The sequence below is a fragment of the Trachemys scripta genome, chromosome 16, assembly GCF_013100865.1.
Source record: "Trachemys scripta elegans isolate TJP31775 chromosome 16, CAS_Tse_1.0, whole genome shotgun sequence".
NCBI classification, from domain to species: Eukaryota; Metazoa; Chordata; order Testudines; family Emydidae; genus Trachemys; species Trachemys scripta.
Window position 1 is genome coordinate 10,892,212 of NC_048313.1, and position 14,245 is coordinate 10,906,456.

Genomic DNA, 14,245 nt, shown 5'->3' on the forward strand with positions numbered 1-14,245 from the left:
CGGGAAGCAGGGGAGGGGGCGGAGACTTTGGGAGGGGGCGGAGTTGGGGCGTGGGCGGGGCTGGGGGCGGGGCCCGTGGAGTGTCCTCCATTTGGAGGCACAAAATATGGTAACCCTACCAGGGCCTGAGCTGGACCCTGCAGAGTTTCAAACTTCAAGAACCACAAAGGCAGCTTTAACCTACCTGCCAGAGGGCCTGCCCCAGTCGCAGGAAGGAAGGCGATAGGGAATCAGCCCCAGGAATGGGGAAGGGCTGTTAGGTCACAACTAGTGCATGCTCTTTGCATCTGTGCACGTCCAGGATTGTAACCCACATGGGACTCTCCAGGGCTTTATGTCACCAACAGAGCAAACCCTCTGTCTGCGCGGAGCCAGAGACCACCACCTCCCAAACCACTCCCTTTGGGGGTATATCTCTTCCAGGTAACGCTGCCTGGAAAGACCAACCATGCTGGTGGCTTCCTCCAGATTTAATCTCTGCTTGTGTAATACTGACAGACCCCGGTCGTCGGCGGGCGGGATCAAACCTGGGACCTCTGGAACTTAGTGCATGAGACTCTGCCTACCACATGAACTAAAAGCCAACTGGCTCTTAGCTAAGGCTGTAGAGCAGACTCATTTTATCCCTCTCTAAGTGGTCTTGGTGCCGCTACATGGGACAGAACCCTACGCCCAGGAGGGTTGCACTCTGACTGCCCCTTACCAAGATTTGACACTGTCCATCCAGCCCTGGACCGCTGAATTCAGCCGCTCCCAATAACTCTTGGCAACCTCCTGGATCTGGGAGAATGAGTCCTGAGCCTCTCTCTTCTGCAGCCGATAACTGGCAGCCTCTGCAGAGACAGAAAATGGGGCTCAGGTCTCTCTAGGGGAGGAGGGGCCATGTCCAGGGAGGTAGCTGCTTTTACACTGGTATTGGAAAGCCAGGAGACAAACATTGGCCAAACTGGACAGTCTCTACGTAACAGAATAAATGGACACAAATCAGACAACAGGAATGGTAACATACAAAAGCCAGTAGGAGAACACTTCAATCTCCCTGGACATTCAATAACAGATTTAAAAGTAGCCATCCTACAAAAAAAATACTTCAAAAACAGACTTCAAAGAAAAACTGCAGAGCTACAATTCATTTGCAAACTTAACACATTAATTTGGGCTTGAATAGGGACTGGGAGTGGCTGGCTCACTACAAAAGCAATTTTCCCTCTCTTGGTATTGACATCTCCTCATCAATTATTGGGAGTGGACCACATCCACCCTGACTGAATTGGCCTTGTCAACACTGGTTCGCCACTTGTAAGGTAACTCCCTCCTCTTCATGTGTCAGTATATTTAAGCCTGCATCTGTAATTTTCACTCCATGCCTCTAAAGAAGTGTTTTTTTACCCATGAAAGCTTATGCCCAAATAATTCTGTTAGTCTTTAAGGTGCCACCATACTCCTCATTGTTTTTGTGGATTCAGACTAACACGGCTACCCTCTGATACATGAGACAAACTGGAAAAGCTGAATCCTCGTGATCCCTTGATGTGCAAAGCATCTGTCACAAATATCCCGGTACCATTCTTGCACCACAGACATCCATTCCACGCAAGATGCTGTTCATGCACCAACACGCGACAGCAAACACTGGCTGGAAGGGAGTTTGTGTTTAATGCAAAAAGGAAATCAGCCTATTTCCAGCCGGACAGATGAAAGCCTCCACTTTTGGTGTGTGAGTGACATGCTAAACACAAGCTAGGAGAGGCAGCCATTGCTCAGATGCACCATAAAATCTAACACGGTGTTTATCAACGGGTGGGTTGCAAGCCCCAGAAGGGTCTTGAAAGGCAAATGAGGGGGGTTGTGGGGCATTGAAAATTGAATTACAATTCTAAATTGTGTTGTAGGTGCGGTACAATTGTATCACAATTCTAAATTGTGTTGTAGTGCGGTACAATTGTATCACAATTCTAAAGCAAATAAAGTAGGATTTCCAGAATAACTTCATGCTAGCCAAAACTATCGACATGTGTAACATCAAATGTAGGCAGGGCCGGCTCCGGGCACCAGCCTGGCAAGCAGGTGCTTGGGCGGCCTCTCCGGAGAGGGGCGGCACGTCCAGGTATTCAGCGGCAATTTGGTGGATGGTCCCTCACTCCCGCTGGGAGCAAAGGACCTCCTGCCGAATTGCTTTTTTTTTTTTTTTTTTTTTTTTGGCTGCTTGGGGCGGCCAAAGCCCTGGAGCCGGCCCTGAATGTAGCCATTGTATTTTTAACTCCCACTTTTGTACCCGTAGGGGATCACTTTTATTTTGAAGAAGGGGTCACTGCTGAGAAAAGGCTGAGAGAGGCTGCCCTAACAGACTCCCAGGATGAGAGCTGGCCAGTGCTTTAGGGCAACTCATTCTGGAGCTAGCAGAGAACTGGCATTTGTTCTCATGAAAAAAAATGATTCAAACAAACATGTTTTCATTTTTCTTTATCTTCATTCTCCTGTTTTTCATTTTTAACTGCAACTTTGTTGTTATTGGTTTTTGGCTTTCAGTTGCCAGAGACCAAAAAATGTTCCATTTTGGGCAAAAATCCAAGAAATGTCATTGAAATTGGACATTTCTTTCGAAATTTCTGTTCTGGTGAAAAAAACATTTTGGGAAATGTTTTGAAGAAAACCCTGAAGAGGGAGTCTAGGGCTGACCAGCCCCTAACTCCAGGGAAAGCTGGGGGAGCACCAGGAGCTCAGCAGCTCTGAAAATCAGGCCCTAAAATCAGCAGCCACTTTGGCAAATATTGGGCTGCATCCTCAGGTTTCCCCTGGTCCTGGATACAACCCCTAGACTGGAACTGGGGAGGAGGAAGAATAACGTGCTCTGGAGTTGGGGAACGTGAGGAGACATCATCTCTCTAGACATCCTCAGGAGGAATTTAACCCGCATCTCTGGGTTCAGGGAATCTACCACCCGCCAGCATCTCTTACCAGTGCAGAGAAACAGCAGCAGGACGAAGGCCACTGCAATTTTCAGATCCATCCGCCCCATACTTGCTGGAAAACGAAACCCTCAGGTTAATGCCACTTTCTCCCTGTGCACTGGATGTGTGCACGGAAAGTCAGAGTGGACAGTGCTGAGCCTAGCCCTTCCTCCCCCCCTCGCTTATTGCACTGGGGATGAGCTCACACCAGTGGACATCAAGAATGGGAAATGAGGTGGCTCCCAGCCAGCCCACATCCCAGGCCCACAGAGCTGGCTCGGGGTTGTTCCATACAGCATAGTTCCTGGAACACTGTTGGGATTCCCCACCCGAGTCACATCCATCCAGCCCAGCCTCCTGCCTCTATCAGCAGCACGCGCCTGGTGGCCATCCCCACCTGACTCTGTGAGAGAGGGGGTTGCTCGTGCCCCATAGCAGGGCGGTGCCAAACCTCTCATTTTTTAAATCCTTATCACAGCTCTGGATATTCGTGTTCTCCATAGGAATGTCCCATCCTTGTCAGAATCCTGCTGAGCTCTTGTCCTCCGTGCCCTTGTGTGTCAGGGAGTTTCACGGGCTGATTGTGCACCCAGTAGTTCCCTGTCTCATACAGTATAAGGCCAAAAGAGACCATTAGATCATCCAATCTGACCTCCTGTATATCATGCTCCATTCAGTTTAATCCGGACACTCGTCTATTGAGTCCAGAGACTTCAGTTAAACCAAAGCATTTCAGTCCTCAGGAGACTAAACTGTTGTGTGCTCAAGGAGAGACCAAGGTGCCAGCATCTTCCCGGGAGCTGATTCGCTGTGCTGCCCTGCGCCCAGTCCTGCCATTTGCACTGGCAAAGTGGGTGGGAACCCTGCTGACTTGGGATGGGAGCTTTGCACACACACTTTGCACACCTGCAAAGCACAACACAGAGCCTGGGGTGCAGATTCAGACATTCATTGATGTGAAATCCTGCATAACCCCGGCCAGAGCCCCTCCCAGTGACTCCTGCATCCTCCTGGCCCTGGGTAAGCCAGAGCAGATGGTTTAGCTGAGATGCCTGTGCTCTGTTTACAGACACCAAGGGAGAGGGAGCCCACATCTGTCCCCAGTCCCTCTCGCTGTACAGTTACTGGCCTGAATGTATCTAGATTCTTCTTCCACTGGGCTGGCAGCGGAATCCAGGCCCTGGGGTGACTAGGGATCATACCTGTTGTAGAGAGCGTGGCTCCTTCCTGAGACTCGAGCAAGGCACGGAAACCTACAAACCAAATGAAACATGTACAGCTGGTAAAGGAGAAACAGAACCCTGGGCTCACAGGGAAGCCACGCAAACCCCTCGGGGCTGCGTGTTCCTAGGAAAATCCCCTGTCGGGCCCAGGCTCCCAGCCTTGAGAGGCGGCTGTTTCCCTCGTGGCTTTTCCAGGTCAGGATGCAGAGATGCAGGGGGAGATATCACTCCAGAGAGGGCAGCCCGCGTGAGGTTGCTCCAGCCCCCAGGCACTCTGGGAGCCAGGCTGAGAGGCAGGCAGGCTGTGTGACCCACAGGAGAGGTACTCACGGGTGGCTGGAGGCTGCTGCTCACTCTGGCTCCAAGGTCCCAGCCAGCTCATTTATAGAGTGTTTGTGAAAACTCTTAACCCCCCTTTCCCAAAAGCGGCTCCATCAATGACACAACCTCACCGTCCCAGGTCAAACTCCAAGCAAACACAGCCAGGCCTGGCCCTTTGACCTGAGAGCAACTGATTGACCAACGCCACACAACCCCCCCTCCCCCCCGCCCCACCCTGTGTCCCTTGGGGTGGGACTGAGTCAGAATTATACTGGCTCAGTGAGTGGGGAAATTCTGCCCCTCAGAAACACCCCAGCACTCAGCAGGCAGCCTGTGGGACCTGTCCCCCCTCACTCCTCCCCCCAGATCCATCACCCTACTTCCCCACCCCCTCAGCCTGCCTTTCCCCTGCACCTTGCCTCCCCGCAAGACCCTACTCTAGGCCCCTTCAATGGAACATCAGAGACCTCCAGGCCTCTCAGTGGAGCAAAAGAGCCCCCAGGCCCCTTCATCCCAGCTCCTTCTCCCTGGCCCCCTCAATGAAACATCAGAGACACCCCCCAGGCCCTTCAGTGGAAGAACAATGTTTCCTACACTCTCCTAGTGGGGGCTCTGAGCCCAGGACTCACTGTTGTCCAGAGCCTCCCAAAGCCAGCCTGACTCAAACAGCACAGATTCCAGCCCCCAGGGACTGCAGCCCAAGGATGATCCAGCCAGGCCTTCCATGGTGAAATTCACCCTGGTGCAAGGGGGCAGCCTAGGCCACAATTAACTCCCATACGGTCTAGGAAATCCTTATGTCCCACGTCCAGCCCCATGTGCTGGGCCTCTGCCCTGGGTGGGGTGGCCCCATTCTCGCCTGCTGAGTGATGCTGAGGCTGTTTGGTTCCCACAGCACTTCCCCCAAGCCTCATCCCATTAGGGGATTTATGGACGTGCAGATGCCGCTTGTGTGCACAGATGGGCTGAATAGCCAGACTGCTCTTGGTGACTTAGGGCACATCTTCACTGGCAATGTTAAAGTGCTGACTCATGCTTTCACGTGGCTTTTGTAGTCACGGCACAAAACCACCCCCACGAGGGGAGCAGCTCCCAGCACTGGGGCACTGTCTGCACTGGCACTTCACAGCGCTGAAACTTGCAGTGCTCAGAGTGGTGTTTTTTCACACCCCTGAGCGAGAAAGTTGCAGCGCTGTAAAGTGCCAGTGTAGACAAGCCCTTAGTAATGCATCCCTCCTCACGGCATGGGCTGGCAGTCAGGACTCCTGGGTTCTATCCCCAGCTTTGGGAGGGGAGTGGGGTCTAGTGGGTTAGAGTGGGGGAGGGGGGTGTCCTGGCTCACTGTGTGACCTTGAGAGAGACAGGGCGGGTGAGGTAAGTGATCTGTGCAAGCTCAAAAGCTTGTCTCTTTCACCAACAGAACATGGTCTAATAAAAGCCACCACCTCACCCAACAGGTGTCTCTAATATTCTGGACCAACATGGCTATAGCAACGCTGCATGACCCTAAGAGAGTCATTCCAGCTTCCTGTTTCTCAGGGTCCCTGTGAAATTAAACTCCAGCCAGAAAGGCTGCAAAGATGCTGGGCATGCTCATTGTTTTTAAAGGACACCTTTGCCAGTTAAGGCTCTGGGCTTTTCCTTGAGTCAGGTAGGCATACCCATGGGAGCGCTAGCCTACTAGTATTAGCTACAACGGTCGTCAAGATGCAGTGAGGGGCTTCAGCGTGAGCTGTAGGGTGCAGGCTTCAGCCGGGGGCCCTGGGTACAGAGTCACGTTTCTAGCTCACACTGCTGCTTCTTCGGTGCTAGCTTAGCTGGGCTAGCTGGATAAAAGCTAGTGCAGGTAGCACTACCGGAGCGGCAATGACACCTCTGAGTGTAGTGTAGACATTCCCCGAAACTCGTAGCCAAAGCCTGGGCGACACGGACAGACAGGACAGCCCAGGCGAGGCTGTGGAAGCCCATCGTGCCAGAGGCGAAGCTGCAGAGAAGAGGGTGTCCTGGAACCTACAAGCTCTTCCCCAGCTTCTAAACCTGGAATAATCATAATCGTGCAACACAAACACTCTGGGGGCCAGATCAGTGTCAACATATGGGGGGGGGCTGGATCAGAGACGGCACCAATGCCACTGGATGGGTGAGGGCATGGAAAGGTACAGCTTAATGGGAATGATCCATCCACACACACCTCCACCTCCCATCTACCTATCTATCTATCTCACTAGCTAGCTAGCTACCTCCCTCCCTCTCTGGCTGCCTCACACCATATTATCAATATCTGCCCAGGGGGCTTTGTTTCCCCCGCCCCATTGAGAATTACAGGGAATCCCCCATTCATCTGTCCTTGTTGAGAACAGTGGGTGCTCCTGGGAACTGCTGTGCACCTTTGTAAATCTGCCCCTTTTACTGGTTCCCAGCTGGTGCCAGCCATGTGCAGAGTCAGGGTTTGTGTTAAGAAAGAGGGTGACAAGCAGCTAGTCTCCCTTCTGTGGCCCAGTCATGTTACTGTATCACCTTATGCCTCCAGTGCCTTCCTCTTATGCCTCTCCTCCAAACAGCCCCAGGGCCATCGTCTCAGTGGACATTACTCCACTGAAGCCAGGAGCCCAGCAAACAGGAAGGGTGATAATGATACCGAGCTCCATTGTAAAGCACGGTGAGATTTACTGGTGAAAAGTGCCACAGAATAGAGAGGTATTATTGGTCTCTCTCTCTCCCCCTGCACAGCTGTTCCTCCCGCCATCCCGTCCTCGAGCTTCCCCTATGCATGGGGCTCTCACCCATCAACCATCCCTGTGCTGCATACAAGAGTGGCCTCTCACACAAACAAACACCAGCAGGATTCACGCTCCCACCACCCCCTCCCCACAGCTCCCTCCTGTAGCCAAAGGGGCAATTCAACACAGCATGCTCAGTACAGCCCAACTCGTGTTGTTTGCATTGCCCGTGTGCGGAGGAGTGGCAGTCATGGGCCAGGACACCCTACACACCCAGACCAGGATGACAGGCCCAGTCCCAAAGAGCTGACAATCCATCAGCTGCTCTGAGCCTTTCTCTGCACACACAAGTTCTACCACTTTAACTCTGCCTGTATATTGAAAGTGGTACAACCCCCCCCCCCCCCGCCGCCATGGAGGCAGATCTAGCAGCATAAAAGAGCCTGAACAGCTGTTCCCTTATGGAAGGGGAATAAGCCAAACCAGGTCAAGGCACCCTTATATTGATATAACTGCACCCACATTAGGGGTTGTACTGGTGTAACTATCTCATTAAAAACCCCAAATTAAAGCTACCGGTGCAGAACCTGTGTGTGGAACAGGCACTCCAAGCAGAGACACCGAGGTCAGCTGCTCTCTGACAGGCTGTCAACCTCTGCGGGGTCCAAAGGGATGTTTATTTAAGTGTCCCAAAGGATGAGGTTGCTGGGAGCTAAACTTCTGCTCCCAAGGTCACTTTGCTCACAGCTTTTGCAATATTTGCTCCTGGTAATTTATCAACCAGCTTTTCTGGAGCAATTTAAAACACAATCGCATGGGTCACACAGTGATTTACAGCAGCTGAGGAGCTGAGCCTCCGAAAGGAGCCCTGTGATCATCTCTCCAGACCTGCTTACCCCAGGCTACCCCCAGGGACTTGTGGTTAGGGGTGCTAACACTGTATTGCCAAAATAAGGGACGGTTTTCTTAGCCCACTCCCCACACTCCTCCTGATATTGTTATCATCATTATTATTAATAATAATAATACTAAGCACGGCTCACCTCCATTCGCCAGGGGTGTTTCTTGCTGCTTTTTGCAGCACCCAGCTAATCCCGATCTTGTTGGACAGAAATGAATAAATAAGGGCTGTCCCTTATTGTGTTGGCAGCCCGCCTTGTGGGGTGAACTGAAGGCTGCTGCAAAGTGCAAACCCAAACTCACTTCCCTGCAGTCAATGCCTGTAGCAGGGCAATGAAGATGAGATGTTAGGGCTGGATCTAAGGGCTTGTCTACACTTTCAGTGCTGCAATGGTGCACCTGCACTGCTGTAGCGCTTAGCAGCTTCTATGCCAGTGGGCGAGCCTCTCCTGGCGATGCAGGTACACCGCCTCCCAGGGCGGGAGAGCCCCTCCTGGTGACATAGTCTACACCGGGGGTAGGCCAGTCTAACTATGTGATGTGGCTCATAAGTTTGTAGTGCAGATCGCGGATAAGAACGAGCCCTTCCCCACCCCCGTCTTGATTTAAAGTGACACCCCTAGATGGGTTGTGCCAGTGGCTATTCCCTCACACTGTTACAATCCCTGCTTTGTTTCCAGTTTGAAATGTTCTCACCTTGACTCTCGGCCATTAGCTCTTGTTCTGCCTTTGTTGGTGAGTTTAGAGCGCCCCCTAGTGTCCGGTCTCTGCCTTTTGTGTCTGTATTTATTGTGTTAAAGATTTTATTGTGAGATTCAAAGCGAAACAATGTTAAGCGAATCCAATTTCCCCATAAGAATTAATGTACATGGGGGGTGGGGGTTAGGTTCCAGGGAAAAAATTTCAGGAAAACAGGTATGTTAGCCCTAGAATGCTAAAGGCCCTTTTTCCTACAAACTGGGAAGGGGTTACTTCAGGTCAATTAGGGACACCTGAGTCCAAGTAAGGGCTGCCTGAAACCTGTTAAAACCTCTCTCCTGGGGGAGGGAGACAAACTGCTGCAAGGCTAGAGGCAGCAGGAAGATCGGCTTCTCCAGTGTGAGACTGCACCCCTCCCCATAGGGAAAACACCCAAACCTCAGTGCCTGTTTAGGGGAAGGACTGACACCCCAGGGCCAGCGACAGGACATCTGCCCCAGTGAGGGGGCCAGGGAAAGGAATCCCCTTGTGTTTCGGTGCATTATAGACTTTTCCCCTTATTTGGCAGAGGAGCACTCCTCAGACCTGCCCCGAGGCCTACCAGGAAGGCTCTGAGAAACAAACCCTGAAGCAGAAAGACAGACACGCTCCAGAGTGGGGCTAATTTAACCCAGGCCCTGTCCCTGCCAGAGGAGGGAGTGCTAAGTCCAGCAAGGCCTTGCTGCAATATATATATATATACAGTATACGTTTTAAACACACAATTGAATACTGTACACAGCAATGATGATTGTGAAGCTTGGTTGAGGTGGTGGAGTCAGAGGGTGGCATATTTCCCAGACAATGCCTTACTGCTAAATGATGAACAAGCACTCGACTGAGCCCTCAAGGGTTAACATGTTGTTAATGTAGCCTCACACTCTACAAGGCAGCACAAATGGAGGGAGGAGACACAGCATGGCAGAGAGAGACAGTGACACTGTGTGTGGGGGAGGGAGGGACATACAGTACACTGGCCCCACTCTAAGTACATTGCCTTTTTAAGTAGATCAGCAAGTTGAGACAGCAGCTGCTGCCAGCAAGCTCCCTCCATCCTGAGCCCTGTCATGTCCCCCCACTGCTCTGTGGAGATGAGGTACAGGAGTGGGGGGCGGGGGAGGGGGACACCCTGACATTAGCACCCCTCTTCCCCCTCCCTCCCCCCAGCACAGCAAGCAGCTCCAGCTGGGAGCAGCTCCAAGGCAGAGGGCAGGAGCAGCACAGGGCAGTGGGGGGAGGGACAGCTGAACTGCCTGGCGGCTGCGACACAGGGAACTTAGGGGAGCGGGGAGTTGATAGGGGGGCTGCCGGCCCACGCTGGTTCCAAGCCCTCACCAGCCAGCTGCAACGAGCTGCTCTTCCTGCAACCAGTGGACAAAGCAGGTGGCTGCCAAATAACGTTATAAGGGAGCATTGTGCAACTTTAAACGAGCATGTTCTCTAATTGATCGGCAACGTAACAATGTTAACCAGGACGATGTTAAGTGAAAAGTTACTGTACATCCCAACCTCACTCCCAATACACTCGCCCCTCGCCACTTCCGCCTAAATGTCAGTCTTTAAAAAAATAACCCTCTGGCTCAATTAATTAATACTGAGCCCAAAGGGACCATTAGATCATCTAGTCTGACTTCCTGCATAATACAGGCCAGAGAGCTGCCCCCAGTTACCCCTTCGCTGAGCCCAATAACTCTCATTGGACTAAAGCATCTTCCAGCAAGGCACCATCAAGGAATAGAGAATCCATCACTTCCCTTGGGAGTTTGTGCCAAAGGGTAACTACCTTCACTGTTCAAATTTGCACCTTGTTTCTAATTTAAATGTGTCTGCCTTTAACTTCCAGATGCTGGGTCTTGTTCTGCCTTTCTCTGCTGGATAAAAGAGCCCTTTAGTACCTGCTATTTTCTCCCTTTTGCCTCTGTGAATGTGCTTTTATACCTCGATCAAGTCACCCCTTGCTAGTCTTTTTAATCAGTTAAACAGATTGGTCCCCTTCAGCCGCTCCCTGTGAGGCTTTTATTCTAGGAAGAGTTTTGTGTATTCGGATAATTTTTGTAGCTATTTTTTGCACCCTCTACAGTTTTTCTGCTACCAGAGCTGGAGAACGGTAGCCACACATCTATATGGATCTATGCTATATAGACCAGAACTATATACGCAGCACATGAGATACAAGGTTGTAACAGTGACAGCGATGTGCAGGAAAGGTCCCAAACCCCCTGCTGTGCCCTGCAGTTAGAATCCTGGTCTCAGGCCCAGAGAGGTGACAAACTGGAGGAAATTCAGAGCAGTGGCACAGAAATCACTGGGCTTGAGCTGGTAGGAGAGACTGAAAAGGCAAAACCTGCTCAGATTGGATAAGGGACAGGTAAGGGGCAGGGGAGCTGACATGAGAGCCACGTGAACTGCATGAACACCAGGTACCAGAGAATGATTTCAGGTGATCCATGGGACAAGCGGGAGGGGCACTGAGAATAACAGGACGGAAAAAGCAAAGTGAGACTGAGACAGAATTTTGAGGCCTCTCCTTAATGAGCATGTTCTGTGCAGGAACGACCAAGCAACCCCTGGATACAAACCCAGCACTAAGGCAATCAGCATTTATTCATGGCTACAACAAAAGCAATAGAAAACAGGAACTTGGGTGCCAACCCTGGGTTCCCCTCCCAGCATGATCTCTTCAAGGGGAGCAGTACCCCAGGAATTGCCTGTGAGCTCTGCAGAAAAAAATCCCCTCTCAGTCAGATCAGTCCCTGGAAAACTGCTCATTGAACTTCTCCTTCATCTTCTGGAATTGCTCAGAGAACCAGTTCCTGTAAGACAAGGGGAGGCAGAGGCAACATCAGCCAGTGTTAGGATCCTGCACTTCCTCACCCCCCACCTCCACAGATGCTACTACGGGGATGACTGGGGGCTTTGTAAAGGCGCTGGCTGAGAAGCCCTGAGCTTTGCCCTCGTGAACAGTGCAAAGCTGCACTGATTTGAGACACTACCATCTAGGGGCGGCTAACAGAGCCAGCATCCCTCTGGGGACAGAGCCTGTTAGATGCTGGGAAATCTCAGCCGCCACCTGGTCATTATAGTTAATTACAGTGATTTTGACACATGGCTAAGGAATGGGTTTTTCCTTTCTAGTGTAGCCGCCTCTCCTGGGAGCTGTGAGGATAATGAGGCCAACTCAGTCCCAACTGTGAACTAAATCATACTAGTTTATCTGCTGTGCCTTCCAGGCAGCAGGATTTCACAGCACTTCCCCTGGGATTGCTTCACATGATACATTATTCATATTTCAGTAGTGACCTAGTTATGGGGCCCCATAGTGCCACCAAGCGCTGCACAGACCCTGACCAAGATCAAGCTCCCATCCTGCCAGCACCGCACCAGCCTGACTGAGATCAGGTGCTCCTGTTGTGTCAGGTGCTGCACACACAGAGTGAGCGCCAGTCCCTGCCTCAGCTCCGAGAGGGGGGGTATGTCCCAAGCGTGACCAATGCAGTGACATCTGCCTGAGTCTGCAGAGAGCCTGTGGGGGATCTCACTGAGGAGTTAACTGATGCTCAGCAATGCTCATTTAAATGTCAACATCATTTACAATGTCCTCTGTCCTGTGACACCAGAGCAGGGGGGTCATGGCACTGCACAATTGACTGGAGCTGAGTGTTTGGGAAGAGCATTTCTAGCAGCACCTTCCTCAGTCTCCCAGCCAAGCCTGGAACAGTTCCCGCCTCTGCTTGGCTGCAGGTGACAGTCTCAGTGTCACTGGTTTCTGCAGGAGCCCTGCCCCCCCGCCCCGAGGCCCCTGTGACTCACCGGGTCTTTTCGCTGAACTCGCTGTGATGCAGTTCTTGGAAGGCAGCTTTGGTTTTATCTGCAATGCTGTCAGCAAAGGCCTGCAGCTTGTTCTGGAAGTTCTCCAACTTTTTGGTCAGGGTTGGCTCTGTGGATTGAGCCTGAGCAGAGTCTGAAAGGGAGACGGAGAACGACGAATGCTACTGCCCAAACTCAACCCACCACACCCGGGCAACGTGCAAGGGCGTGTGTTTGTGTGCGTGCACATACAATGTGCCGTGTATGCATGTGCGTGCAATGTGCCAGGGGCGTACGTGCATGTACATGCTTGGCTCTTTGTCTGTGTCACTACAGTGCCCTGCATGACGGTCCCTGATCTCGTCACTCTGTGCCTTGGAGGTGTTTCTCCACAGTCTCTGAAACATGCTTGTCACAGGAATGCTCAGCCCTTTTCACAGTTAGCTTTTCTGCTTCTGGTACCTGGTTCTGGAGCCCCGTGAGACTTTGTGTTACTTGAGATTAATGACCCTTGACCGTCTTTAAATCCCAGACCACCCATTGCACTCTCTCAACCCTGCCCACCCACTCACGAAAGCTTATGCCCAAATAAATCTGTTAAGTCTTTAAGGTGCCACCAGACTCCTTGTTGTTTTTGTAGATACAGACTAACACGGCTACCCCCGATACCTGCCCGCCCAGACTCCACACAGACACTGGGGTGGTTGGAGCTCGGTTGCTGAGTAGCAACCTGGGGAGGTTTTCGCTTTTTCCAGACATCTCAGGGCTACTGTTTGGTTGAGCTGCTCTGGCAGCTCAGAGATGTAATTTGCCACAGATGTGGAGCTACTCCTATTTGTGGTTTTACACACACACACACACACACACACATACGGCACAGTGTACATGCACACACAGAGTACACTGTACATCCACGCACACCCTGGCACATTGCACGCATGTGCACACACACCCGGCACACTGCAGGCGCAAAGTGCATCCCCCCCCCCCCCCTTCCCGGTTTCAATGAGCCCAGCTATTGCTGACAAGATCCCAGGCATCCCTGAGCCCCAGAGTTATTTATAATCTCTACTGAGGTGTTGCTAGGGCAGTTGTTGGTCCCATGGTGGCAGGCGCTGCATGAACACGCAGCAGAGATCAGTCCTGCCCACCAGGGGCGAGGCAGAGACAGGATAGACGGGTCTGACATGCTTCCTGCTCCCCTCTCACCCTGGCCCACACCCTTCCCCCGGCCCCTCCCTCCCCTCTCCCAGGCACAATCTCCTCCCCCAGTCCCTGAGACCCCTATTCCCCCAGCTCTGTTTCCCTGAGGAATTGGGGCTCTTACCTGCCAGGACCGTCAGAGCCACGAGGATCAGTGCGATGGACACTGCAGGCCGCATGGTCACTGGGCTTGGCGTGTCCCTGTGGGGGGAGGAGGATGTGACCTCGAGACTGGTCCCAAATGCACCAACCTACCCTGGGGAAGGGACCCAGCCAGTGCCTCTGGCTGGGGGTTACACAACCCTCGCCAAAACACCCACCCAGCCCCACGTGGACCCCACTGACTCCCCCCCCATACTCCCCTCCCTCCCCCCATCCTCCA

General features: G+C 52.2%; 2 protein-coding genes across 2 annotated transcripts in view; both read right to left on the reverse strand.

Annotated features, from left to right (window-relative positions):
* Positions 1 to 4,603, reverse strand: part of LOC117888853 (apolipoprotein C-II-like) — a 6,646-nt gene extending 2,043 nt beyond the window's left edge. Inside the window, exons 1-4 of the mRNA XM_034792628.1 lie at positions 4,505 to 4,603; positions 4,154 to 4,204; positions 2,959 to 3,024; positions 704 to 833 (exon numbers count right to left, since the gene is read on the reverse strand). Of these exons, the coding sequence (XP_034648519.1) occupies positions 704 to 833; positions 2,959 to 3,024; positions 4,154 to 4,204; positions 4,505 to 4,556 (299 nt within the window). The 5' untranslated portion in view covers positions 4,557 to 4,603. The remainder of the gene's footprint in view (positions 1 to 703; positions 834 to 2,958; positions 3,025 to 4,153; positions 4,205 to 4,504) is intronic.
* Positions 4,604 to 11,425: 6,822 nt separating this feature from the next.
* On the reverse strand, positions 11,426 to 14,144 carry APOC1 (apolipoprotein C1). The gene is made up of 3 exons (XM_034792473.1): positions 13,988 to 14,144; positions 12,664 to 12,814; positions 11,426 to 11,666 (listed from the first exon to the last, which is right to left on the reverse strand). Exons 1-3 carry the CDS (start codon positions 14,040 to 14,042, stop codon positions 11,600 to 11,602), a joined length of 273 nt encoding a protein of 90 aa, XP_034648364.1. The 5' UTR covers positions 14,043 to 14,144; the 3' UTR covers positions 11,426 to 11,599.
* Positions 14,145 to 14,245: the final 101 nt, after the last annotated feature.

Coding starts and splice junctions, on each gene's coding strand:
- APOC1 (XM_034792473.1), bottom strand. CDS start 14,042: ATGCGGCCTGCAGTGTCCATCGCACTGATCCTCGTGGCTCTGACGGTC. Junction 12,815..13,987: donor GGCTCTGACGGTCCTGGCAG/GTAAGAGCCCCA, acceptor TCTCCCTTTCAG/ACTCTGCTCAGGCTCAATCC. Junction 11,667..12,663: donor GAGTTCAGCGAAAAGACCCG/GTGAGTCACAGG, acceptor CTTGTCTTACAG/GAACTGGTTCTCTGAGCAAT.